This window comes from Vicugna pacos, chromosome 3 (genome assembly GCF_048564905.1).
Source record: "Vicugna pacos chromosome 3, VicPac4, whole genome shotgun sequence".
In the NCBI taxonomy this organism is placed as follows: domain Eukaryota; kingdom Metazoa; phylum Chordata; class Mammalia; order Artiodactyla; family Camelidae; genus Vicugna; species Vicugna pacos.
In genome coordinates, this window is record NC_132989.1 from 28,542,664 (window position 1) to 28,568,856 (window position 26,193).

A 26,193-nucleotide genomic window follows, 5' to 3' on the forward strand; every position below is an offset into this window, starting at 1 on the left:
TGGGCTCCAGCCTCCCAGGGACACACCGCAGGCCCCAGGCACCGGCCCTGGGCCCCCGGGCACTGCCCTCCTGGCCTCTGCCCTCCCGGCCCCCCCAACTCGCGGACTACAAGTCCCAGCAGTCCCTGCAACTGGCACCTCCCGCCTCGCAGCGGAGACCCCCGGCCGTCCCAGCGGCGGGGCTCGAGCTGCGCTCGTGGCCGGGACGGGCGGGGAGGCCGGTCCCGCGGGCGGGGGCGGAGGCGGCTCCGCGGCTTCTCCCGCCGCCGCCGCCAAGGGGAGTTTCCAGGAAGTGGCCATATTGGATCCATTCAGCCGCAGCCGCCCGGGCGGAGCGCGTCCCGCAGCCGGCTTGTCCCCGTCGCCCCCGGGTGCTCGTCCCGGCTCGCCCGCCCGGCGCGGAGCTCGCCATGGCGGCCACTGACCTGGAACGCTTCTCGGTGAGGGCCCTGCTGGGCCGCGGCGCGCGCGGGAAGCACGGGGCGCGGGGAGGGGGCCGCCCTGCAGCTGGCCGGGGGCGCGAGCCGGGCTGTCAGCACCGCGCAGCCGGGCCTCGACGCCGGGCGGGCGGGGGGACACCGGAGCGGGCTCTTCGCAGCGCTGTCTCGGGGTCGCGGGACTGCTGGCTGGGGCGCCTTGCCGGGCGGCTGGCGGGGGCGCCCCCTTGGGCGAAGAAGAGGCAGACCCCTTTCGCGAAAAGGAGCAAATAAATATCCGCCTAGTTGCGGCCAGGTGCGAGGACAGACTGGGGCCTCGGGGGCCGGACAGAAGGATCCAGGATTCTCCGAACCCCCATCTCCCTGAGTGTTTCTTTCTACACTGCTGGGGAGATGCCTAGCAGCGCAGGTGCTGTTTGATGGGCACAACCGGTGAGGATGAAGCCCTAGGGATCCGAGGGAGTCCTTCAAATGAGCTCAGGGCAGTTGCAGACTTGGGTCTTGAAGACCTGGGCCTGCTTTTGCTTCCCGCTCTAACCCCCAACCTCCACCCGCTACCCAAGCGCCTGGATCCTGGGTGCGATTCCAGGCAGGTCCGGCCTCAGTGGTCGGGTCTGAAGCAGCCATCGCCCAGGAACTAGAGAGATTCCAGATTCAGCCCAGTGGATGTTTGTTTGGGCCCCAGTTCGGGTATGCCTTCTGCAGGGCTAACGTCTCTGGTGATCCCTGCAGAGGTCTCTCAGGGCCTGAGCCGACCAATAGCCAACTTCCTGAAGGCTTTTTATAATTCACCCGGGGAGAAGGACCTTTTGGGGATTGTGTTTGCATGTCCCTTGATGTCTAAGGCTGGATTTGGGTGTGTCTAGGAGGTTGGGCTGTGAAGGAAGCTGTGTCCTCTTGCCAGCATGGCCCTGGTCCGTGGTAAGGGGGAGGAAAGGCCCAGGGATTTTGGGGGGAGGGGGGTATGCTAAATATGTGACCGATAAGGAATTGGTTCTGGGACTAAATAAGGGATCCAGGACTTATGTAATTAATGCTATAAATACTCTGTTCTGAATTTATATATGTAAATTTTCTCTTTAATCTGAAAATACATTTTTTGGTCTACTTTGGAAATATGCATAAATAAAGCAGGAACTCCTGGTTTCATAATTTTTAGACTGGGGTAATTTATTCTCATTGGAGAGGGGGCTGCAAGTCAGGTCAGTAAGTTTAAACACAGGATTTAGAGGTTGGGCAAATCAAAGTTCACCCCACCCCCGCACTGTAAATGGGAATTTGTTCAGGCACCCCAGGAGGCCAGTGCCTGAATCCCAACAGACCTGCTGGTTAGCTGGAGGCCAAGAGACCTGTGAATGTTTGCACATCTCTGCCTGTATGTCTGTGTGCATTTTCTGTGCCCAGCTGACCAGAAAGTTATGTCTGGCGCTTGTCTGTCTGTGGCCAGAGGTGGTTCTAACAGTTGGTCTTGCAGGTGGGAATGGTATGTAGAGTAACCAGAATCAGACTGCCTGATGTGTTGTTGGCCGTGTGACCTTGGGCAAGTTGTTTAACCCCTCAATGTTCTTATCTGTATAATGGAATAAAAATACTACCTCCCTCTTAGGGTTATTGGAAGGATTTAATGAGAGGATCCAGGTGAGGTGCTTAGAGCAGTGTCTAGCACATGGTAAAGACACAGTAAGTGATATGTGATAGTGTCAACGTGGATGTGAAGACTGGCCCTCTCTGTAAAAAGGCAGCAGAGAATGAGTTTTCTCCATTAGACAGCACCCTCCCTAGGGTGTCCCATCACTGCACATCCAGAGGTTATCCTCAGAGGCTGAACTGAAAGGCTCTGCTGCACTACCAGGCAGTCAGCTGGAAAGGCTCTTGCCCCCAGATTCCTGTGTTTGCTCTTAAACCACATCTGTGAGGAGTTCAGGTATTATCCCCATGGTGGGCCAGCGCACCGAGAGGGGACTGACTCAAGTAAGGGTGTACAACCTGAGCTCAGGGGCCTCGGTTACTGTGCCAGGTTAAGTCAGATGAATGGATACCTTCCACACCCTTCATGCTTTGGGCCGTCAGCCTCCTGGGAGGACTTGGACACGGTTGAATTTGGGTGGAGACCTTGGGTGGGGTTTGGCCAGAATTTAGGAGTCTGGACTCCATTCTCTCCTGCCTTGTCATCCTGGGAAAATCATTTCTTCCTTTATCTTGCTATGAAGTGGATATAACCATACTGGTATTCTTCAAAGAGTTTCTGGAAGATTAATTGCAGTCTGTGGCATGTTGGGAGATATGTTTAGGTGTCTCACCAGCCCCAGGGTTGACTTGGGTGTTAAGCAGTGGCCAAGAGGCTATGATCTGACTGAGCGGTAGCAGGTTGACACTGCCCCTTGGGCTAGCTCGGTAGTTGGACCAGCCCCAGAGGGCTTGGGAACTCTCCCAGCCTGGAGCTTAGATGAGCATAGTGGTGCTCTGAGGTCAGTGTGTGCTGGGCTCCTGTTCCCCACGTGGCGTGATGTAAACCCCTCAGGCTCAGCATCCTTTACACTCTGGCTGAGCCTTGCTCAACCCTGGATCAGCCATGGAGTTAGAGTTGAGATGTCCCTGGATGTGCATGTCTGGAACAGCCCTCTGGGGAGTTTCTGTTCCCTCTTGCCCTCCTTGGGCAGCCAGAATCCTGTCTACTCTTGCTTTGCCCTCCTCCTTCCTGGGGCCCAGACTCTGGAGCATACTCTTTTTCTGACCCAGGGTCCAACTCCTGTGCTTCTTCTGTTGGAATCTCATGGGGCAGGGTTCAGACTCCATGGTGAGGGAGGACTGAGCGCCCAGGGAGAGTGGAGCTCTGAGGGAGAGGGGGTGTGTGGCACGGCAGCCTCGTGCCTGGCATCCCTCCCAGCCAGTCACTCTCCCCCATTCCCTCACCACTTTATCCCCAGCACCATCTGTCACTTCCGTTGTCACCCCTGTAATCTTGACACTTCCCCAAGAAGCAGGCTATCCAGAGAGTGCCTACTCCATCCTTGAAGCAAGAGCTGGTGGGAAGGAATGTGGGAGGCAGCCCTCTCACCCTAGTGGAGCTGTCATGGAGTGGTATCTCCCTGTTCTTTGAAAATGGCCAATAACTTCCCTGCTGAGCTGTTCTGAAGGAGAAACAAGAGCTGAGCAAGGGACATCTATGCAGCTCTCAGTGCCTGGTGGGGTGGAGGGGTTATATGAGCACCTGCAAGGCTGCAGCTCCACCTGCTTCTTCTGGGAGGGGAGTTGGCCCTGCCCTGCCTCCCTCATAGGCATGATACCACGCTTTGGGTACTCACCTTAGAAAGTTCTGCCTAGGATCTTGATTGGAATGGATCCCAGCAGGGAGACTGATGGGAAGGCATTGTTGATCTAAGGGAGCATATAGTAAGGGACTGACCAGGGTAGGAACAGAGAGGGTGGCAAGAAGGAGACTGACCACAATGCCAGCCACTTGGGAGAATGGATGGAGACTGGGAACCCAGAGCCAGACATTTGTCAAAAGCTTGGGATGGCAGGGAGGGTGCTGGATATTTTGTGTCCATCACCTGGTTGATGCCAGCAGCCTGTGGGTGAATAAGGATGCAGACTCTGGTCTTTGGCACGTGTGGGCCTGAGACCCAACCTCCTCCCTTGAGCCCCCCTTGAGATGACCAAGAGGGTAGAGCCCTCTGAGTTTTGAGTCCTAAGATGGGCTAGGTGGAGGTAAATATTCGGGGCAGTAACCACCAGGAATGTTTCTGTGGCTCTGGTCCAGCTACCAGAAGAAAGCCGCTGCAGGATGACAGAGCAAAGGGCCTGAGGACTGGCTGGCCTCCGTGTGTCCCCTGCAGCCTCTCCAGTCTTCCACCTCTGTGCTACCAGTTTGGGTCTCAGGATCCCCAGTCATGGCCCCAAGGCACAAACTTTGCCAGAGAACTAGATGTGGAGCTATGCAGGCAGAAGGGAGACACATATGCTGAGGGAAGGAATGCCTCCCAAGGTCGACATGCCTTTGTGATAGAGCTGGGGTGTTCTTTGCTGGAGCCATTTGCATCCTCAGGGCTCGTGTGAGGAACCACGTCTGGGAAGAGGTGGTGGAGAACAGGGCAGGGGACATCCAGGCTGTAACATCAGTTGCCCTGGATGGTATTAGGGCAAATTAGATATTCTTCTCCCTAGAACACATGGCTTCCAGATGGTTCTTGGCCCCTATGTTGGAAGCCACATGGGAGGGACAGAACCAGGGAAGGAAAGAATAGGGCCTATTTGAGATCACAGGTTCTCCCTACTCTCTGAGGGGCCCCTGGGCTTGGGCCACCTGGAGCCCGAGGTTCAGGGAAGGCTGTGGGCATGGACCCAGGTTCACTCACCAGGCTGCAGGACCTGGGTGCAAGCGTGACACTCTGCCTGGTGCTGGGGTGAATGGCACATGCAACAGAGAAGTATAGCAGTCCTGCCTGGAGCCTCCACTGGCCCTCTTCGGTGCCCCTGCATTTCTCTGCCCCTTCCCAGCACCAGCATCCATCCTAGGGTAAGAGGGGGGCAGGGTCGCCTTTGCTGCCCACATTCCTCTTTCCAAGGGTGGGGTCTCATTCACTGTGGAACATAGGCTGCCTTCATCTAGTGATGTCCAGACTACTGTGGCTTTTCCTGCTTCAGGGAAGTAGGGGCTGCCACCAGAATCCCTGAGCCAAGTGGGAAGGTATGAACACCTGGAGTTCCAGTACCTTCTGTGGCCCCTAGTGCCCTCCCCATCCACTCCAAGGTGAGATGGACCACTCCCTCTTAGGCGGCACAACAAAGCTCAGGAGTGTTTCTGTGTCCTAGGCCTGGGGCAGGGTGGTGGGCCCAGAGACCAGTAACTGTGCTGCTGGCTTCTTGGAAACCTGATTCTGACATGAGAAGTGTGAAACAAACCATCCCAAATTACTAAGCGGCTGTCTTGTGTGCAGAGAGGAAGGGAAGTGCTTCTCATTGAGGCAGGGAAGCAGAGAGCCTGGAATACTGGGGTCAGGGCATGGGTGGCCTTGGGCTTCTGGGGGTAGTTTCTCTCTCAAAGTCCCTTCTCTTCCCAAGATGGAGGGGGGATGAATGGCCTTGAGGGAGTGACCTCCTCCTGGGGCCCAACTGCCATCTTGCCATTATCACCTTGTTTGCTACTGTGCTAGTGCCATGAAGGCTGATCCTGGCTCATGTGTTTTCCCCAGGTTTTTGTTGCCACCTTAGGAGATAGACACTTTGGTTCTCAGGTGTCCTCTTGATTGCAGACAGGTATATCCTGCCTCTATTCTTCCCTCCTGGCCCAGGGTAGCAGCCCTACCACCCCCTCCCTCCCATGCGCATCCCTGTGGTTATTTCCCGTAACCTTTGACCTGGGCTTAGAGGCTTGTTGTGGAATCCTGGGACCAGAGCCTAAGCCTTTCCTGGGAAAATTCCTAGGATTCCTCTCGGACTCAAGGACAGTTGTTCTATGACCACGGGTTCTGGCCAGAGGCCTCTGCTCTGGCTATTTAAGGTCCAGAGTAGCTAGAGCCGGGGGTAGGGTGGTTTGTGCCAGGAGCATGGGCAGAGAAGGCTCCCAGTGGCGCGGAGACTCCTGGGTCCATTGCACAGCAACTTAATACGCCTCCCCGAAGCTGGAGCTCTCTTGGGGAGAAGGCTTCATGTCTGCCTGCGGGGTGCTCAGGACAGTAGGTGCTAGGCATGGGAGCCTGAGAGGAGAAAAGTGTTAGAACTCCAGGGCACTTGGAGAGAACTCTGTGGAAGATCTGGGGCGGGGGCTACTCTTTGTCTAGCATTCAAGAGTCAGATATAGTTATGGTGGGCTATCAACTCTGCTCCCACCTGAACAACCAACCCAGTCTGGGAGGCTTGGTCTCAAGGGATCTTTATTCACCCATAGCTTCCTCGCCTCTATTGGTGCAGACATTCAACAGATTGCCAGTTCCTCCAGGGTAAAAGCCTGTTTTTGTGTGGGCAAGTGTGAGACATGGTTTCTCCCCAAATCTCACCTCTCTTCTTGGTAAAGGGGGCAGCTCCTCTTGGCTGGTTATTAGGGCTGCTCCAGAAGACTCAGACAGCATTTCCTGGTCAGGAAAAGGACGTCCTATTTATCCACTGGGCTGCATAACAAAATGCCATTCTCCACTTTGTTCTGGACGACCGGGCATGGAGGAACGCAGTCAGCTTGAGCAGTTATTATTTTGGTTGTTGTCTTTGATGTGCCAAAGAAATGATGACATAGAATCCCGGAGCCTGGCTCAGGAGCCAAAAGCTTGTTAGTGATTAGAGAGGGGATAATGGCCCTGTGGAGTTTCCCATTGTGTGTGTAGAGCTCAGAGCTGCTGACTCTATATCCTGGAGCTTTGAGGACAGCTCAGGCCCCCCAGAGCTGCACCCCTGGGAGCTGGTTGTGTGGAAAGGGCCAGAAGCAGCTGGGCCCACCTCTCACCAGGGTCTGAGTTGAGTTGTCCAGCAGGAAAGCTCCTCCTGCAGAGCAGTCTCCTGTGCGTCTCCATAACACGAGTGGAGACCTGGTGTTTTCTCCTTCCAGGTCACTATCCTACCAGACCTGGGGTTGCAGACTGTCAGGCCCCAGACATACTGTGTTGGGCCCTCATGGTATTCTCAATTTGTAGTTGTTGCCAACTTTTGAAAATTAGTGGGTTTCACATAAAAATACGGATTTCTGGATTCTGTTTAAAAAAAATTGGAAAATCTAGCAACGCTAGGTCTGCATTTCCACAGTTGGCTGGAGTCACAAAACCATAGCCATCTTGGACTGAGCGCAGCCTCTGCAGTTCCCCGCTGTTCCTACCACTCCCTGAGGCCCCCACACTCAGCCAAGGCACCGAGTCTTTCACCCAATAGGCAGCAGAGTGATGTGGCTGGAAGTGTGGGTTTTGCAGTCAGACCATCTCCATTCAGATCCTGGCTTCACCCTCCTGAGCAATGTGGTCTTGGAAAAATTACCTAATCTCTTGGTGCCTCAACTGTCTACTTCTGTATAGTGGAGATAATATACAGCCTACCTCATAGGGCAAATGCGTGGACTAAATAAGATTAAATTAGAGTCATACGTGGTAAGCACTTGATAACTGTTAGGTGTGGTTGTTATTACTAGAGTGCTTCCCTTCACTCACATTACCTGCCTAGCTTCTACAGGCATTTGCGATTATCCCCTCATCTCTAGAATCTGGTGTCCTCATCTTTTTATTGGCGGCCATCCCAGTGCCTGGCACACAGCAGATGTGCCCAGCAAGCATGTGTTGGGTGGCTGAATGAATGAGTTAAGAACATTGTGAGAGTGGGGGAGTATTCAGTATAGCTGAATGGTTTGGGGCAAGAGCTTGGCTGCTCCCAAAGCCCTACTCGGCCCTGATTAGTTCTCTAGCTTCTGTGCACCTCAGTTTCCTTACCTGTAAAGTGGGGATGATAATGGTGTCTGCCACATAGGGTGGGAAAAGACTGTATAAATAATTCGGCTTAGTCTGCACAGGTGGTCCTTGGCGAAGTGGGAGTTATCTTTTGACAGCCGTTCCTTCTTGCGGTGCTAACACCACTTTTTCCTTCTCCGTCCTTGCTCTCCTGGCTTTCTCCTTGTTCTGCTGCATGAAGAGAGTTTCACTCCGGAGACTGTAGCAGTCAGGAAGCTTTCAGTTGCAGGTAATAGGTAGTTCCCATTCACCTGGCTTAAGCGGTAAAGGGGAGATGTGGCCAGGGAAAAGGGAAAAGCCCAGAGGTAGAGCAGACACTGGCTCTCTCTTCTCTGTGATTTTATTGGCTCTGCCATCCTCTGTGAGTGGGTTTTAGTCTTAGGCTGGGTCCCCTTATGGTTATAAGATGGTCGTAAACGCTCAACCTGGGTCGCTTACCTGTGCCTGAACCAGTTGTGGGATCAATGCTGACTGGCTTAGGAGCTAGCCCTGGAGTTGGAGCTGAGGTCTTGACCTGTCAAACTGCAGGTAGTGGGTGGGAGACCTGCAGCTCCTTTCTGAGCTGTGGGAGCTGAGACGTGCTTGTGATGCTTTGTAGGCTGCTGGCTCCTGCCAGCTAGGACCCCACACAGATCAGCAGAAACACCTGGGGCGGGCGCTTTGCAGTAAGCGGTGCACCTTGGATCACATGTTGTTGATGCCAAATATAGGATCGGGGAGGTTGGCATTAGTGAGAGTCACACCTCAGTAGAGCTGGGAGGTCAGGTCAGTCTCCTGAGACCAGGGAACAACACTCTGTCCCTGGGAGAACCAGCAACCATTCTTGTGTGTGTGCACGTGTGTGTATGTGCTCCCATGGCCCCTGAGGCTCCGGAGCAGGCATCGATTGCCCCCGGTCCGTGCCCCTGGAGTGACAGAGTGCACCTAGGCAACAACTTGGGCACAAGGACCTCCCTGTACTCCACACACTTCTCCAGAGAGAGCCCAGCTATGTGAGTGAAGGCAAGCAGGGCTGGCTGAGCATGGGTAGGTGGGCTTTGGTGAGATCCCCAAGTGCTGCTCTTGGCCTTTGGAGCCTGGGATTATAAGAGAGTCAGGGAAACTCAGGAAGAGGATGGCCTCTGTTTCTGTGCGAGTACTCTGTCTGTGCGCGTGTGTGGTTTCCAGACACAGCTGACTGGGTGGGTTTTGGCGGCAGACTACAGGATGTTGGATTGCATCCTGATTGTGTCACTCTTGGAAGAAGAGGATGAATAAACACATAGCCTTCTCTGCAAGCACAGCACGCCTTAAATTTTGGAGATTTTCAGTCTCGCCTGAAAGGAAAAAAACTCTAGACTAGCTGTTCTGTCCTCCATTTGATCCTCAAGCTGCCACAAGCAGGTGGAGCAGAGACCAAATAATGAAACTCTGTGTAAGGTGGGCAGATGCCCCCGATGCTGTGGCAGTTGAAGACAGTGTTCTGTGATTTATAAATGGTAGTGTTGTGTGTTGGGCACAGTGGTGGAAGGGTGGGAAGAATGGGAAACCTGTCCTTCCCCTGTCCCCGCCTGCAGCCCACTTCAAGGAGCTTATGGAGGAGTTGGAGAATCACAGTGCATATGAAAAGGACAGATAGTAGTGCAAGAGAATGGGGTCACAGCCAAGTGAGGAGCCTGAAATGTAAGTACTTAGGGCTCAGCCCAGAGCAGGTGCCAGGGAAAAGGCAGAGTGATCTCTGGAGCCCAGGGAAGGGGCCAAGTTTGAAAAGTGCACTCACAGGTAGCCAGCCAGGCAGGAACTGAGCCTGTGAGAAAGACCTCACAGTGAAGGGCCTGGAACACCATGCTAGGGGGTGTGGACCTGACCCAGCACATCCTATGCTCCATTTACTGGTTTTGATGTGGGCACCAGTGAGAGGAAGCTGCCTTTGGGGACTTTTTTTTATTATGTTTGCAGCCCTGGGGGGACCTGGACTTTATTGGAAAGGTTGTGACATAATCCTCTGGGGATAGGGGACAGGGAGAAGCTTTAAGAGCAAGGAGGATCATTGGAGAGAACAGGTTTAGAGGTAACTCTGACTTGTTCAAGGAGATAGTACAACTGCCCAGAGAGGCCATGTGGGGTCTCGGCTGCACACATGCACTTGGGAGACTTTGTTGCCGGGTTGCAGTGACAGAGCTGGGGGAGAGGGCCTGGGGGAGGGGCACATGGGCACGGTGAATGAAGAAGAGAGGGTTGATTTGAGTACCAGGTGCTCTAGCTGGGAGGAAAGCATGGTTAGAAAGTTTAGGCTGAGGCAACAGGTCAGGGGGTGCGCGGATGCTCAGGAGATCCCTGTGCTGGAGGCTGGGATCCAGGGCCCTGCTGTCTGGTCCCCAGCCCCCTCTGCCCACTGTGCCTATGTCCACATTGGCATAAAGGCTGCCACTGTCCTAATCTGTGCCCCTGGGGCTGTCTTCAGTTGGTCCTGGAGCTGTGGGCTGGATGGCAGGATAAGACCCAGACCTCCTGCCCTGCCCTGTCCTGTCCTTGCTCTGTCTAGCTGGCAGTCAGGGCAGAGGGGCTCGGGAATGGCGGAGGCATGTTTCTGCCCCACACAGAGCTCTCTGGGGCCTGCCCTCGGGAGGGGCCAAACCCAGGGAGGCTGAGCCTGGGAACCTTCCCTTGGAAGACAGTATTCCACCCCCTTCCCAAGGAAGCAGAGCCTCCGTCCACACAGATTGGAGTTCGACCTTGACCCTCTGCTTTGGGTCCTGGTGGGTTCTTTTTATAGCTCTGTGGGCCAGCTTAGTGGCCCCTGCTTGCTCAGGACTGCTGCCTGCGTTGCTGGGCAGGCCTCCACATTCTCCTCCAGAATCCTCTGTCTAAGCAACTAGGACTGGGTAGGGCTGGGAGGGTGGTGCAAGCCAGAGCCTGGGAATCCCATGAGAATAAATACCGCTGAGGCAAGAGGAGGCCTCAGAGTCACCATGCCCCAGAGACCGGTCTGGAGACCCAGTGGTGGGTCCAAGTGAGCACTGGCCCCTTAGGTAGGCCCATGTGTGCATTTCACAATTGGGTGTGTGAGGAGCAAGGGATGCCCATGGAGGGCTGTGAGCCCAGCCTGATGGGGGAGGCCCCCCAACAGTGCAATTGTGAGAGTTTCAGGCCAGACCTGCCTTTGCTTGAGTCCTGCTTCCATAGGAGAGGCCACAAGAACACATAAACCCTCCAATCTTGGCCTTTTGAAATACTTTGAGACCCAGGGACCATCTGGGGCCTCCCGGGCAGGGGGGCAGGTGAGCCCTCAGGGTAGCAGCCCTAGGTCTTGGGACCATCTGCCAGGTGATGCCTCAGGCCCAGGCATCCCTGGTCAGTCCAGGAGGAGTAGACCCAGAGGCCAAAGGCCGTTTCCCAGATGAATTCATGAGCCCTGAGGCCCTTGGGCTCCTTCTGTGGAAACTTGGCCTGAGGTTGGGGTTCTGGTGCACTTAACAGTGTGGCTGAGATATACTGATGGTTCAGACAAGGTTGGGGGTGACTGACTCAGCTTTGGCCTCCCCGCTACTCGGTCCCTTTTCCCCAGTGGGCTCACTGCCTTCTCTGTTCTCTCTTGGCAGAACGCAGAGCCGGAGCCCCGGAGCCTCTCCCTGGGCGGCCATGTGGGCTTTGACAGCCTCCCCGACCAGCTGGTCAGCAAGTCAGTCACTCAGGGCTTCAGCTTCAACATCCTGTGTGTGGGTGAGTGTCATGGCCTGACCAGGGGGCATCCTCAGACCAAGGATGGACAAGGACCTTCTGGGAGATGGGACACTGCTGCCCTGACCACCTGCTGAGCTGCAAGGGACCCCCACCCCACCCCAGGCAGAGTGACACTGGGGGCTGGTCAGGGTGAGGCTTTGGTGGGTGTCTCTGCCAGGGTCAAGGACAGAGTGGGAGCCAGGGCCCAACTCAGTGGTGCCATGAAGAGGAAACAGGATTAGGCGCATGAAAGTATTTTGTAAACTCAGTGTTTGTAACAGTGGTTTAGATTCATTTGTTTGCTTGTTCAAAAAACACTTACTGTTGTTCCCAATGTGTCAAAGACACTGTAGTAAACCAGATTCTCCCTCCATTACAGTATCATGTGGAAAGAGCTCCAGTGCACATCTGAACAAATACAACAAAGAGCCCCGCCAGACCCTCCACAGGTGCCCAGGCCCTGGCATCTGCCAGGAAAGCAGCCTTTCCTGAACAACTCCCACTCCCAATTAAAGCTACATCGGCCTGGGGCCACCCAGGACAGGTGGGCTGAACCACTGATGGCTTCAGACCCTGGCCCTACTGGCCCCATGACCATCCTGGGCCCAGGAGGGATGGCATGGAAAGCAGGTGACTGTGTTCCACTGAGGCCAGCAGAGGTGTCCATTGGTGCCTCACAGTTACCTGGCTCTGCCTCTTCCCTACACCCATGTCTCATGTCCAAGTCAGCCTTTTGGCTCTTGTGTCCACATATTATTTCTGAGGCTACTGAGAAGGAATGGTTCCTGAGGACAAGGACAGTGAGGGATGGAGTGGGAGGCCTGCTCCTCTCTCTTGTATGGAGGCTCAGGGTGCCTGAGCCCCACCTGGCCTAGCTGACAGCCAGGGACAGTCCCAGTTCCAGCCTTTGACATCCCCTCCCCTGACAACCTGTTCTCCCAGGGGAGACTGGCATTGGCAAGTCCACACTGATGAACACGCTCTTCAACACGACCTTCGAGACAGAGGAAGCCAGTCACCATGAGGAGTGTGTGCGCCTGCGGCCCCAGACCTATGACCTCCAGGAGAGCAACGTGCAGCTCAAGCTGACCATTGTGGACGCTGTGGGCTTCGGGGATCAGATCAATAAGGATGAGAGGCAAGAGGCGGGAAGGGCAGTCTCTTCCCCATCCCACCCACATTTCCCAAGGTTCTAACACCCTGCCCTAGCACTCTGCCCTCCTCGCTGCTCCCCCCGATGGGGAACCAAGCTGTGTTCCATGAGGGCCAGAGGAGGGCTGCTTGGGGGGCCAGGAGAAAGGGTCAGCCTCCTGGACTCAGACAGAGATCCCTGGATAGAAGTTGTTTGTTCCTCCAGATGAAGGCTGGTGGGCATCCCGGCTTGGCTCCGGCCCTGCCCTGTGTCTCCACTGCCTGCCTCCAGGTGACAGAGCTATCTGTAGTTACAGGCCCATCGTCGACTACATTGACGCACAGTTTGAAAACTACCTGCAGGAAGAGCTGAAGATCCGCCGCTCGCTCTTCGACTACCACGACACAAGGATCCATGTCTGCCTCTACTTCATCACACCCACGGGGCACTCCCTCAAGTCCCTGGACCTCGTGACCATGAAAAAACTGGACAGCAAGGTCTAGCCCCCCTCCAGCTGGTTCTGAGGGCTCCCCGGTCCTACACGGAGGTGGAGTGTGGCGGCTGCAGTGTGACTGTCCACTGTGGTCGTCAGGGGCTCTACTAGTTGTGGGCCTGTGGACTGCCCCCTGGCTTGGTCCTCTCTGTATTTTCTCTTGCACCTGTCACTACAGCTCCAGTTGGCCCCAACTGCTCTGGGCTCTTTCTCCAGGGCTCCGTCCCTTGTCTGGCCCTGAGCCTTTTCCTTCCAGCTGCATTGATTCTTATTCTCAGTCTGCCAACTCCTGGCCTTCTCCCCATCCCCCTAGAGTTACCTCCCCACCTCACCCCTGTTCTTCTGACCCTCTGACCACCTCCTCAGAGCGTCCCAATTCTCTGCTCGCTTTATCTCTCCAATTCCTAGTTCCTCTGCTTCTTTCACTTACTCTGTCCTTCCTCTGTGGCTTTCCCTTGGGTTCCTCCTGAGCCCAGTAGAGAGGGGAGTGTTAAGGCCCAGAATTAGAGTAGGAATGAGGTATTAAGAGGGCAGCTTCATGGGACAACAGGAATGGCTTGAGGTCCTGGAGGGCGTACAGCCCCACAGTCACCTGTCAGCTCTCATGTGACTGTGCTGTCCATCCCAGGGGTTAATGTTCACTGTGGAGAATGGGTTAACCTTCACCTGGGAGATTGAGGTCTTCCTTTGGCTACTGCTAATAGGTCATCTTACTTGCTTAGTGGCGAGCTCAGCCCCCTGCTGCTGCTTCTGTCAGGCCCCATGCCGGTTAAGACCTTCAGAGCACTCTGGGCCAAAGCTGAGTATGCCCAGGGAACTAATTTCAGGCTGGGTGGAGGGTTGGGGGAGTCAGGGCTATAAGAAGCACTGCAGCTGATTGTTTCCACGCATCAGAATGACCCCAGCCAGCTGGGTTCAGGCTGGGACTCCCTCGGGAGCAATTCTATCTCTCTGGCTTCCTGCCCCTCTGCCCAGGTATGGCCTGGGCAGGGCTGTCCACTATCAGGAAGCAACTGACATGCTGCCCCCTGTCTCTGATCCTGGCAGGTGAACATTATTCCCATCATTGCCAAAGCTGACACCATCTCCAAGAGTGAGCTCCACAAGTTCAAGATCAAGATCATGGGCGAGCTGGTCAGCAATGGGGTCCAGATCTACCAGTTTCCCACTGACGATGAGGCTGTTGCAGAGATTAACGCGGTCATGAATGTGAGCGTTGGGCAAGGGCCTCAGGGCTCGGGCCAGCAGGCTTGGAGCCAGCACAGATCTCTGACTCAGCCCCAGGCGATTCTTGTTCCCCTGCATTCCAGCCTTAGCTCTCCAGGAAGGACGGGTGGGCATCTGGGCGCTGGCCAGTCCTGCATCCTGTGGACAGGGAATGGGAGGAATTGGATATCGGGCTGGTACTGGGGCTTCCCCAGGTTTAAGTTTCACAAGATACGAACTCAGGGAGGAGACCTGAAACCTGCAGGAGTGAGCTGGTGGGATGGCAGGGCTTGGAAGAGAGTCAGGCCCACAGGTCCTTTAAGGGAGCTTCTAGTGGCCCCTAGGAAGCCCAAGGGCTGCAAGAACACCCTGGAACACAAGGAAAGGGGATGGGGGTTCAGCCCACTCCCCTGTTTGGAGGTTCCAGGATATTTTTCTGAAGGGCTGGAAAGCCAGGTTCAGGTCTGGGCAGCCCCTTTCTGGAGCCCAGGGGCATGAAGGGTGGGTCTGCCCATTAGCCTGTGTCAGCTCAGGGCTCACGCACGTTTGGGCCCCTTTCCAGGCACACCTACCCTTTGCCGTGGTGGGCAGCACCGAGGAAGTGAAGGTGGGAAACAAGCTGGTGCGAGCGCGGCAGTACCCTTGGGGAGTGGTACAGGGTGAGTGTGGTGGCCAGAGCACATCCCTAGCTGGGGGCCCGGACTTGGTCCGCTATCCTGTGTCTTCCCCGTGACCATTTGTTATCTGTGCTCCCTCGGGAGTCTGCCTCTACCCTCTAACCACTGTCCTATGCCCTGTCCTCCCTGTGCTGTCTACCTGTGTATCTGCCTGATGTCTGCGTGCTCTCTGTTTTCAGTGGAGAACGAGAATCACTGCGACTTCGTGAAGCTGCGGGAAATGCTGATCCGTGTGAACATGGAGGACCTCCGTGAGCAGACGCACAGTCGGCACTATGAGCTCTACCGGCGCTGCAAACTGGAGGAGATGGGCTTCCAGGACAGCGATGGTGACAGCCAGCCCTTCAGGTGACAGCTTGTCTCCATAGCCCCAGCCAGACTTGCCATGCTGGCATCCATTCCGGGAGCTTGCGAGCCAGGGAGAGAGGCCTTCGGGACCCCAGAACCCCAGACTCTGTGCTCATGTGACTGCTTCTCTGGCTCTGCCCACCCCATCCCACCATAATCTCCCTCTTGGCCTCTTTTGTCTGCACCTCCACAGTCTCCAGGAGACATATGAGGCCAAGAGGAAGGAGTTCCTGAGCGAGCTGCAGAGGAAGGAGGAGGAGATGAGGCAGATGTTCGTCAACAAAGTGAAGGAGACAGAGCTGGAGTTGAAGGAGAAGGAGCGAGAGGTATGTGCTGGGTGTGGGGGTTGTGGCGTGGCCAGGGCGGGGCCAGTGCAGTCAGGCGAGTGGGGCCCAGGTCTTTCCCAGCCTGCGCGAAGCCCGGCCTCCCCACCTTGTGCTCCCAGCTCCACGAGAAGTTCGAGCACCTCAAGCGGGTCCACCAGGAGGAGAAGCGCAAGGTGGAAGAGAAGCGCCGGGAGCTGGAGGAGGAGACCAACGCCTTCAACCGCAGGAAGGCCGCGGTGGAGGCCCTGCAGTCTCAGGCCCTGCACGCCACCTCGCAGCAGCCTCTGAGGAAGGACAAGGACAAGAAGAAGTAGGTGGTGGCGCCCCGCCCTGCGCTGGCTCGCTCACTCTCGCTCACTCTCGCTGGTTCACCACTTTACTCTTGCCTTTCACTTGCTCTCCACCTCGTTCTTGCTCACCTCTCTTTCTTTCACTATGATCTTCACATCTTGAGATGTTAAGCACTTGTTCACACTCTTGTATTTGTGCGTGAGCGGCCCCTCTCCCATCCCACACCCTGCTTCTCTCTCTCTTTCTCACTCTCTCTCTCCTGCAACCTCCTCAAGAGCTGGGTGGAGAAGGCTGGGCCACACAGGCAGGAGTGGCCCCTGAAAGGGTATAAGGTCTCAGGGAAAGTCTTTCAGTCCAGGAGAAGGTCAGGGCCTGGGAATGTCAGCATTTCTGGACAGATTCCAGAAGCTCTGTGGTTTCTGCTTGGTCAGCCATGGTGCATCCCCCTCAGTCCTGAGGCCGTGGACTTGGGCCCCATACTGGTAGGCAAGTAGTGGCTGAGCACAGTGGCGACTTGAGCCCAGCCAGCACTGGCTCCCTGGGCACTATAATCGTGACCTGGCTGAAGGAAGGACAGCAGCTCCATGCAGGGGCTCTGTGAGTCCTGCTGGAGAGAGGGGCTGCCCCTCAAGTAGAGGCTGGAGTTGTTCCTGCAAGAGTAGCCCCGGAGGGGAGAGAATGATGGGGGATGGAAGGGAGGCTTTCCCTAGCCTCCGGGAGTGCAGTCAACTTACTGGCCAGATGGAGGCTGCTCTAAGTCCCTTCTCCTTGGCGCTTTTCATAGCCTATTTCCACACTCACAGCTGGAGTCCAGATGCCCTGGCTCCTGGGGCTCTCCCACCCCAAACTCACTTCTTTCAGTGCCCCACACCACATCACACTATGGAGATCTCGTCCGTTCCCACTTCTCCCTGCCCCTGGCCTGTGTCAGGTACCCTCCTTCTCTTGCTAACCTAACAACTAAGCAGGTGTACCCATCTTGGTCCTCATTCTTGTTCTTCCAGGAATCCCATTTCCTCCTGGAATATGTGGGAACGTGTGTGTCCAGGCCCTTCCTTCCTTGGTAGCAGTGGAGCCTTGTAGTTAAGGCCATGTAGTACAAAACTAGCTGTGGCCCTGGGATGCTGCTTGTGGCATTAGCACTTCCTCTGTCCCCCAATCTTGCATTCCCTAACACACACACACACACACACACACACACACACACACACACACACACACCCATGACACACTATCTTTCTCTCTCCTGCCCCATCACATACACAGACTCAGGCACATATCTACCAACACACACCGTCCCCAAGACACATCTAAGGAAAAGAAACTTACAGAGCTTCTCCCTGGGGGAGATCAGGGGGACAAGGCAGGCATTTAGGAATTGGATGTTAGTTCTCATTCCTAAGGCCTGTCTTCTGCTCTGGGACAGACCTTCCTCCTTTCTGTAGTTTCTCCCATCCTCTTGACTGGTGGCTCCAACTCAGCTGCTGGTACTGCTGGGATAGATAAGCCCCTGCTTGTCCCCAAGGAGGACCCAGCCCCACACTGCTCTCAGCCATATGAATTTCCCTTCTGCTTTGCATTTGCTTCCAGCCCTGGTCCCATGTCTAGCTCTTGGTGAGCTTGGTGAGCTTGGTGAGCATGGGGGCTCTGTGAGTTGGAACTTGCATGGATTTCAAGCTAGTGGCTCAGAAATCTGGTTTCTCCTGAAAGGGGGTATGTGGGTCTGTGACCCAGGTGCTGGCACCAGAAGAGACTTTGCCTTGCTCCCTGCTAGTTTAGCCTAGGCCGTCTCATTTAAAAAAAGAAAGAAAGAAAAGGCATGCAAAGTCCCCTAGGAAATAAGCTATGGAGAAACCGCTCAAAGACTGAAGACAAGAATGTGTGGCCAGGTCGGGGTATGAGGGCTGGTGGGCTGGGGTGCAGGCTGGCTGCAGAGGCACCAGCGCAGTTCAGGGTGGGGCTCGTCACTGGTGTCAGATCTCCCTGCTTTTTTCATGTGACCTGGACCTGGGAAACAGGTCTTTTCTGTTTGCTGGACATTCCAGAAAGCTTCAGTCAGTTTGGCCTCTGGAAGAGAGCCCTCTGTTCCCATGTTGGCTTTGTGGAGACCAAGCGTAGGGTAGGTGGGGTGGCTGGGATCACTCCTTCCTCCTGCCCTGGTCAGAGGAATGACATGAGTCAGGAGTGCAGCTGGGGGGGCATTTTTGGTGACCATTTAGTTGAATGGCTTTGATTGGTTGTATTCTTCAAATTGTAATCCATTTTTGCAAAATTACTTTCCAGTCAGATCTTGACCCTCAGCCTGGGATGCCATAAACTGAAGCGAGTTCTCTGCTTTGCTCGTCACAAACGCCAAACTGACTGCCCTTTCCCAGTGTCTATCTTGCTGTCTTTTGCTTCTGTTTGATTTGGTTGTCTGCGTATCTTTTAATGTGTCTGTTTTTGTTCTGTTTTTTTTTTATTTTTATTTTTCAGTTAACGCACGCACAGACTTACATGTCAAGAGCGGATTTTAGACTTTCATGTGTTAAGTTGCTTGAGTTACACCTTCTCCCATAACATGGTGTGAGGACGGACTGGGAGCCGGTACAGACTCCAGTGTTTACAGCCTTGCTTTGTTCCCCAACCCCAACCGCCCCAGGCTGCCCTGGCCTGGCGGGCCACCCTCTCTATGCAAACTCGTCAAAGCCATGAATGCTGGAATCCAAAACTGATGAGGTTTATTTTTTTCAGAGCCAGTGGCTGGTCTTCCATTTACAGTGTCACTATTCCTTGACGGAGCAGTTTTGTGCCGCTCTAGTGAAGGCCCCAGCTGGCGATGCTCGGCCTAATTGTACAGCGTCAAGATGGCAACTCATGCAGTGCCCTAGGTGTGGCTGCGTGGTCTGGTATACATGCTGCAAAATTCGCCCGATTCCCCTTCATTTTAATTTTTCTAACCTAGAGCTTAATTTCAATAATAACTTTTACAACACTTCTAAATTTTTATTTTGGCACAAGCGTAAAGACAAATAATATCCTCTCCCATTATTTTCATAAGTAACATAGATTCCCTGATTTTTAAAACTAAAAATACCTCTAAACCTTTCTTATGTATAAAGTACCCCTATAAAATACAGGGAGAGGTGGGTAATAAACGTCCTGTGATGGCAGTGTTTGGAATTTCTTTATGGATGAAAGTGGATCATGAACAAGACCACATCCAGTGTTTTTACTGTGAATGTAAATGGAACAGCAGCCCAAAGCCATTGTGTGTGTGCCCCAGAGGTGCTACCTGTAAACAGGGTCCAACCCCACGTGTGTGTGTTAAGTGTTTGACTCCAACTAAGACCCCCAAACCAATCCTGCATATTCCAAATGCAAGGAGTGCTCAGTCAGGAAAGGTTTTTCTCCTGGTCATGCCAGGTCATTGTTCCCTTTTTCCTGGCTGAGTCACACGGCAAAGAGATGAAGGTGTCTGACGTATGTGGCCAATTTAAGAAAAAACAGCAGATGAGCTTTTCCCCTTTGGCTGCATTCTTAAGGAGAATATTGTAAGGAAGTACAAGGATTCTTTTGTGTTCCTGTTGGTTTGCAAGCCACTGAGAGTATCAGGGTAGAATATATGTCCTGATAATACAGGACACAAAAAAATGAATAGACAAAAGGAAGGATTTCACTTAATGTTGGTGAAGCACTGTGCTGGGCACAGGCTACCCAGAGTAGTATGCAGCTCTCCCCTCAAGGAGCTCACAGTCTAGTGCACTCCCTAGTTGGAAGCCTTAGGAAGCTGAGATAATATATTGTTAGACTGGCAGTTTGTTATGTCCTTCATCTTCCCTCCTGTCATCGTTTCCCTCTTTTTGCCTTTACCTGCTTTACTGATTTCCAGGACCAGGTTCTGGCTCCTTCCTGCCACTCAGAGAAGGCTGGAGGGTGAGCTGTGTGTTTCCACCAGGGCATGGCCAGAAAAAGGTGGCCCTTTTCTCCTTGCCAGGAGCAGAGCAGGTTTTATTGATGCCAAAAGTGAGAATTCTCCAAGGGTTATGCCATGACCAGGATTGGATGCAGATTTTGAGGGGCTTGAAGCTTGAACTATTTGAGAAGTCTTCTTCAAAAAAAAGAATATGAGTATAAAATTAGGTACAGGGCCTTGGAAGGGGCCCTGAGAATTAAACTTCATTAGCTTCTCGGTAAATCCACCTCTGGTTGTAATTGATAACTGATGCTTCCGTATGGGTATCCAAAAAGGTAAACTCAGCAGATCTAAGGCAGATGTGGACTGCGAGTGGCTTGTCTTTAGCATAATTATATGTCTGCAAGTGTATTTAGTTGGCTGGAAGGATGACCTTTAAGATAGCCTCTGTCAGCTAATGTATTTCTGAAGATGAAGCTCAATGACCCAACCGGTTCACTGGTCATGTAAGAAATGAGGACTCCTGGTTCATGGGCCAATCTGGGGTCTCTTGGAGTGGGCAGATTCTGTCACCCATCCACCGCTGTCTGTGGGCTGCACCCCGGGCATACACGGAAGGCCAGAATTGTGGCAGTTACCTGCCTGCGGGCCCAAGGCTTCCCGGGGAAGACCTGTCACTGTTACATTTTCTGGGGTCTGAGCTGCCTCCACAGTTCCCATTAACTTTAGTGAGCCTCACTGCACTTTTCTCCCATGCTGTTTGTGTTTGGAATTTTGTCATTTTTAGCTAAGACCAAATTAATCCTTGGTGCACAAGGTGAGCTTAAAACTTGCCATTGTTTATTTAACAAGCTACCCCTCGTGGAATGTGACCCCTGCCTGCAGGATCTGATTGCCCCTCCCTTTCTATCTCAGTATCATCTGTTGGCATTATTAGGACTGTCAGTGGGATCATGCTGGCATTTACTATCATGTCTTTCATGAACCAAGTTGATTTGGGGTAGAATCACCGTGTAGTTTATTGGCCAAATGGAGACTTTGAAGAGTGAAGGGAGATGGTGTTAATAATTATGCCGGGTCAACAGGCATAAGCTATAACTATCTCAGGCAAACTGGGATATATGGTCACCCAAGTCACGGGTAACCTGATTCTGGGTGGTCATAATTGTGCAGACTGACTGCATATGTGACTGTGTATGTCTTTGTGTGGGTTCTCTGTTAAGCGCAGCTCATATTACTGGATAAAAGGCCCAAGGGAAGCGTGGCTTGCTAGTCTGTTACGTTAACATGCTTTTCTAAAACTGCTTCACTTGTTAATTCATTTACTCCTTCATTCATTGACTGTTTTTGTTCCTTTCCATTCACTTTGTACTCATTTTTTTCATTAAATTTTGCATTTATTTTGAGTTTTTGTGGTGTCTTTTTTGGGCAGTGGCTTTTCTGATTTAATGTTTTCTAGCCTATTAATCTGCTACAGCTGTGGTAAAATACAGCTTGTCTTTTCTGTGAACTTTGTGGGGTTGATCAGTTTCTATAGGAGTTATGTTTTAATAATGAATCCTGCCATGGGCATCTGTGTAAGGCTCTTGACTGGGTGTGGGATGGAGGAAAGATAGGAAAGAGAAGATGCAGCCTGTGGTCAATGAATCTTTATCAGGCAACTTGATGAAGCAGGACATGAGAGAAGGCAGCCCCTGCCCTTGAAGAGTTTACATTCTTGAGGAGGAGGCTCGACTTGGGACAACTAGCATTTGACTTCTTATTGTGTGCCAGTCATTCCTCTAAAGTGCGTTACATGTATTAATTCCTCTAACCTTCATAATAATCCTATGATTAGGTATCATTTTCCCATTTTATAGGCAAGGCACAGAGAGGTTAATTACCCAGGGTCACACAGCTCCTAGCTGGAGGAACTGGGGTTTGAATATTGGTCTTCTGTACCCTTCATTCCTCAGCTATAGCTGCTCCTTGGCCATCTGATGGAATGACAGAAGAACAGTGAAAATGTAGCCACTATTAAAGTGTGCGGTTTGACAGTGTAGGTTGGTGAACCTGAGATAGTTTTGTAGAGGTGGGATGTCCTCCTAAGTAGGCAAACGAGGAAGGGCAGACTGGTGGTTGAAGGAAGCAGTGGCGATCTGCTGGGTTAATCTGTTGAGGAGCTTCCTCTGTTGGACAGTCGGCTCATCTCTGGGAGATCAAAATGAGGAGATGGGGGCCTCAGGTTGGGGAGCCAACAGCCCAGCAGGGAGTCTGGCATGCAGGCACCCCTCATGAAGGACAGCACAGCTCTCCCCAGGGGGAGGCAAGTAGCAGGGAGGCAAAGTCTTCACCAAGCTTTGAAGGACGGAGACGCTCCAGGAAGCCAGGGAGAGTAGGGTCACAGTAGTGGAGGGAACAACATTGTACTTGTTCACCCAATTATGGGAAGTAATATTTGGACACGTTTAAGAAAGGACTATGATGCTCATCTCTCTGCTCTTCCCTTAGCCCATCTGCCTCTGAGCTCTCTCCTATCTCCCTTTTCTGCGGCCACAGTCCTTCACCAATCTCTGCCCTCTGCAGGTGGGGACAAAAGGAAGATGGTTTGTGTCCATATTTCTTCCACCGCAATGATCAGCAGTCTGATTTGAGATGGGATAGGAGTCCCTAAACTTCAGGGAGAAAAATGTTAGAAGGGAATAGGATGGGACCTAGGACCCCAAGGCAAGCTTGAACAGTGTAAAAACTTAAAAAAGAAAGAAAGAGAGAGAGAAAGAGAGGGAGGAAGGAAGGAAGGAAGAAAGAAAGATTGATTCTCCCAAGTGTTTTACTTTGGCTATACAAAAGTTTGCTTCCCCAAAGAAGAGGAATGTTTACAGAAAGATGAAGCAACAAGGCTGTCCCTTACCTACGTCCATGCTGCGGCTCACAGGTACACCTACTCCTTTCTCCAAGAGATTGAGAGTTGGCTTAGCTCTGAGGATGCAGCTTACAACCAGAGCTACTTGGTTAAGGAATCTGAGTACCTCTCAGCAGTTCCCTGAAGTCAGAGACAGCGCGAGCTGGTGTGGGCCCTCAGGATGAGCCCCCACCCTACCAACGACAGCACCCACTCACAGTGGAAGGAAAGAGGCAGAGGGCAGTCATGGCCACTGGCAGGAGCTGTGGCCAAGAGCAGCATGCTGCCCCCAGAATCTTCATCTGTGCTGGGCTAGAGGACAGTTACTGAAAGGACCCAGGAGATTGTATTTCAAGTGTATTTAACTCTATCAAGTCTAAATACATGGTATCCAATAGATGTAAAATGAGATTCAGACAGGGTTGAAAGGGATTAAGGTGTATTTTAACAAAAGCTCCAACAAGCAAATTTGTTTCAACAAATGACAGAGATTTGTGCTACATACAACACTATTATAGTATATCTGGTTCTTGATTATTTTGTGCCTAGTGGCAGATCACACTCCCCGTGGCTTAGCACGTTTACAAAAAAAACTGTTCACAGTGAAAGGACTTCACAAATCACCTCTAAATGTGTGGCTCAGCCATTCATACCCCCACCACTACTTACACAGCCCCAGCTGGCAGAGATGCCAGCTGGACTCCACTGCCTAGAGAATGGCTCTATAGTGTCACAGCTTCCGAGGGGCAGCTGGCTCCTCCCTCACAGCCACGCTAGTCATCTCTTCCTCCTTCTGACAGCACAGTGTTTGGAGCAGGCTTAGCCTCAGAACTAGCCCATCTCAACTAAAAGCTCTAGGAGCTGTGCCTTCCCATCACAAGGGTCACCTTGAAATGTCATTCTTTAACACAGACATTCCTCTAGTTAAGCTAAGAAACTACTTTGCTTGAGAGTAACAAAGGAGAAATGTGCCTAAAGCTTGACCAAATACTGTACATTAAACAAAGCATACTTTATTGAGTCCTTATAAAGCAAAGATATAAATCATGGCCAAGTCAGGGTAAACGTATCTGGAGAGACGGCCCCCTTTTGCAGGGGCAGGCAGGGTACTTGGGACTTGAAGTGCTGCACATGTTCCTGGTATGAGCCTGGGAAGCTGGGAGAACCTGGCCAGCTCTGGCAGGTGGAACAGTGAGAACTTGCCTGTCAGCACCAGCAAGGCTGACCCCTGGCCTCGTACTCCAGCTGTCTGATGAGCTAATCCAGCCCTTGATGGAGAAGGAAGAAAAACCAAGCTGCAGTATGAGCACTTACTCCTTCTCCCTGGTCTCAGGCCCAGGGTTGTGAGGGAGGCAGGGTTTTGATATGTCAGGACTACCCTTCCCTTTAGGGACCCCAACCTGTCTTTTTCCCCCCTCATTTTCTTCTAAAGACTCAGGAACATTTTCTCAGTTGCTCTTTCTGGGCTTTCTTCCTTTCTTGTTATAGGATCCATAAAGCCTAGACTAGAGAGGAGTCCAACCAAGAAGGGATCACCATTATGCTCCAAAGGGCATTGGGGTACGGACACAGAGGCTGGCAGGTGAAACAGAAAGTGCAGGAGGATGACTCAGAACTTGCCAGCTGCTGCTTTACTAGTTTCTTGCAGCGGTTCAGCTGCCTAATACTGACCTGTAATTAAAACAGAACAGTGGTCCTTGAGGAGATCCATTCTACATTCTGAAGAATGAGTAACTGAGTGACAAAATGTTACCATGGAGCAATTCAGGAAGATCCAACCACCCAACTTAATAACATTAACACCACCATCTCAGGGACCTCCCTCTTCAACCTCAGTAAAACTGCTGTTAGTCTAACTGCATTCCATCTTACCCTGTCCATCCTGAGCGATTCTGACCTCCCAGTGTCTACCTCATGGTACCCCAGTGCCTGGTACCAGATCGAGCGTCAGGGGTCTGAAATTTACATTCCCCAATATTACCCCCAGGGTTGCTTCCTCCTGAGCTAGACATGTCCCTGCATCCTCTTGCCTACAAGGACTGCCACTGAGATAAAGCTTCTCTCACTGTCAGAGAAACCCACTCCAACTGGTCTGGTGAAGGTAATCTGTGTCTCATACCCAAGCCCAGACAGCGTGCCATGTGTGGAAAGCCTAGCCCCGAGGAAGACTCTGTTCAGAGTCATGATGGCCAGACCATCCTCTGGAGCCCACAAGGGCAAAGAAGGGCCATGGGTGCCCTTTTGGGGTCAGAGTGCATCAGCTAAAGGGGCAAAACTGAGAGCCTGGTCAAGGGCAAAGTTGATTTCTACCTGTGCTTTCTTTAGCAGATCAGATATAGGAGTACAGCAGTCGGGCATGAGCCTCTCCAACTCTAAGGTGATGATGACCAAGGCCAGTGTGGAGCCCTTGAACTGCAGCAGCTGGTGGCCCGCCATACAGTGCTGCAGCTGCCTGGTCAGGGACGCGACGTGGAGGGAAGGATTCCTCTGAGGCAGCAGCTCCTTCACATGGGGCCAGCCCAGGACCACCAGGCCGTGGAACTGGAGACCGTGGTTTTTAACGTTAGAACAGAAAACCCCCTACTTTTCATTTATCAATGACCAAAAGTGCAAACAATTTAAAAATTTCCATCAGGGAACATCAAATGTTGTCCAGCCCTTTTCATTTCCATTCATGCCCCCACAAGGGGCTTGAGTCATGGCCTCACAAGGGGCTTAAAGCTTAATACCCACTCTGTGGCCAAGCTCAGTTTCAACCCTGGAGAGAAAAAGACAGTTTGTTTTGTAACATGGTCATTATGAGCCTAAAGTGCCCAGATGACAATGTTTCAATTCTGAAAAATAGAAGCCTACGATTCAAGATTAAGGTAGCAGAAGAGTTACTTGTATCTGCTGGACATGAAAAGAAACTCTGCAACTTGGCAACAGTGACTAGTTTTCATGATACAGCCCTCAGTGATTTAATCTTCATGCTTCATAACAGACCAAAACCCCATGACATTTCCACATTGCATAATTTTGCCTTACTAACAGAATCATACCCTTAAGGATAACCATCATTCTCTAACTAAAACAAATACAAACTAATATGACATTTTTTAAGTGCCAGATCAATATATGGTCTAAAGCCTCAATAAGGATTGTGTGTAGGTGAAGAAAGACAGCTAAGTGAATGTGTGTAAAGTGTAGCAAAAGCAGACAGATTTTTATGTACAGTATTCATAGAATGGAAAGTTACATATTTTTGCAGTGTGTATTTAAAAGAGAAACTCACCATAATAGTGCCGTCTAAAAATCTTTGTAAAGTTAATTTAATGTCCTTTAGAAGTGGGAGTCTGGTGGAACTGTGTTGGATTTAAGATAAAATTTCACTCTTCCGTA

General features: G+C 52.4%; 1 protein-coding gene across 5 annotated transcripts; it reads left to right on the forward strand.

Annotated features, from left to right (window-relative positions):
• The first annotated feature begins 212 nt into the window (after positions 1 to 212).
• On the forward strand, positions 213 to 26,193 carry SEPTIN8 (septin 8). 5 transcript variants are annotated; one of them, XM_031673074.2, is made up of 10 exons: positions 213 to 440; positions 11,443 to 11,563; positions 12,506 to 12,701; positions 13,006 to 13,192; positions 14,236 to 14,397; positions 14,957 to 15,053; positions 15,251 to 15,419; positions 15,613 to 15,745; positions 15,865 to 16,055; positions 25,138 to 26,193. In XM_031673074.2, the coding sequence occupies exons 1-10, from the start codon at positions 411 to 413 to the stop codon at positions 25,301 to 25,303; spliced, it is 1,452 nt and encodes a 483-aa protein (XP_031528934.1). In that variant the 5' UTR covers positions 213 to 410; the 3' UTR covers positions 25,304 to 26,193. The 5 variants fall into 5 exon arrangements, with proteins under 5 accessions (XP_031528934.1, XP_031528935.1, XP_031528936.1 ...); XM_031673075.2 differs by having other exon boundaries at positions 25,141 to 26,193; XM_031673076.2 differs by having other exon boundaries at positions 13,012 to 13,192.

Excerpts from the sequence above, each read along its gene's own strand:
- SEPTIN8 (XM_031673074.2), top strand. The coding sequence starts at position 411 with ATGGCGGCCACTGACCTGGAACGCTTCTCG. Across the intron at positions 441-11,442 it reads CTGACCTGGAACGCTTCTCG|AACGCAGAGCCGGAGCCCCG; the intron begins GTGAGGGCCCTG and ends CTCTCTTGGCAG. Across the intron at positions 15,054-15,250 it reads CCCTTGGGGAGTGGTACAGG|TGGAGAACGAGAATCACTGC; the intron begins GTGAGTGTGGTG and ends CTCTGTTTTCAG.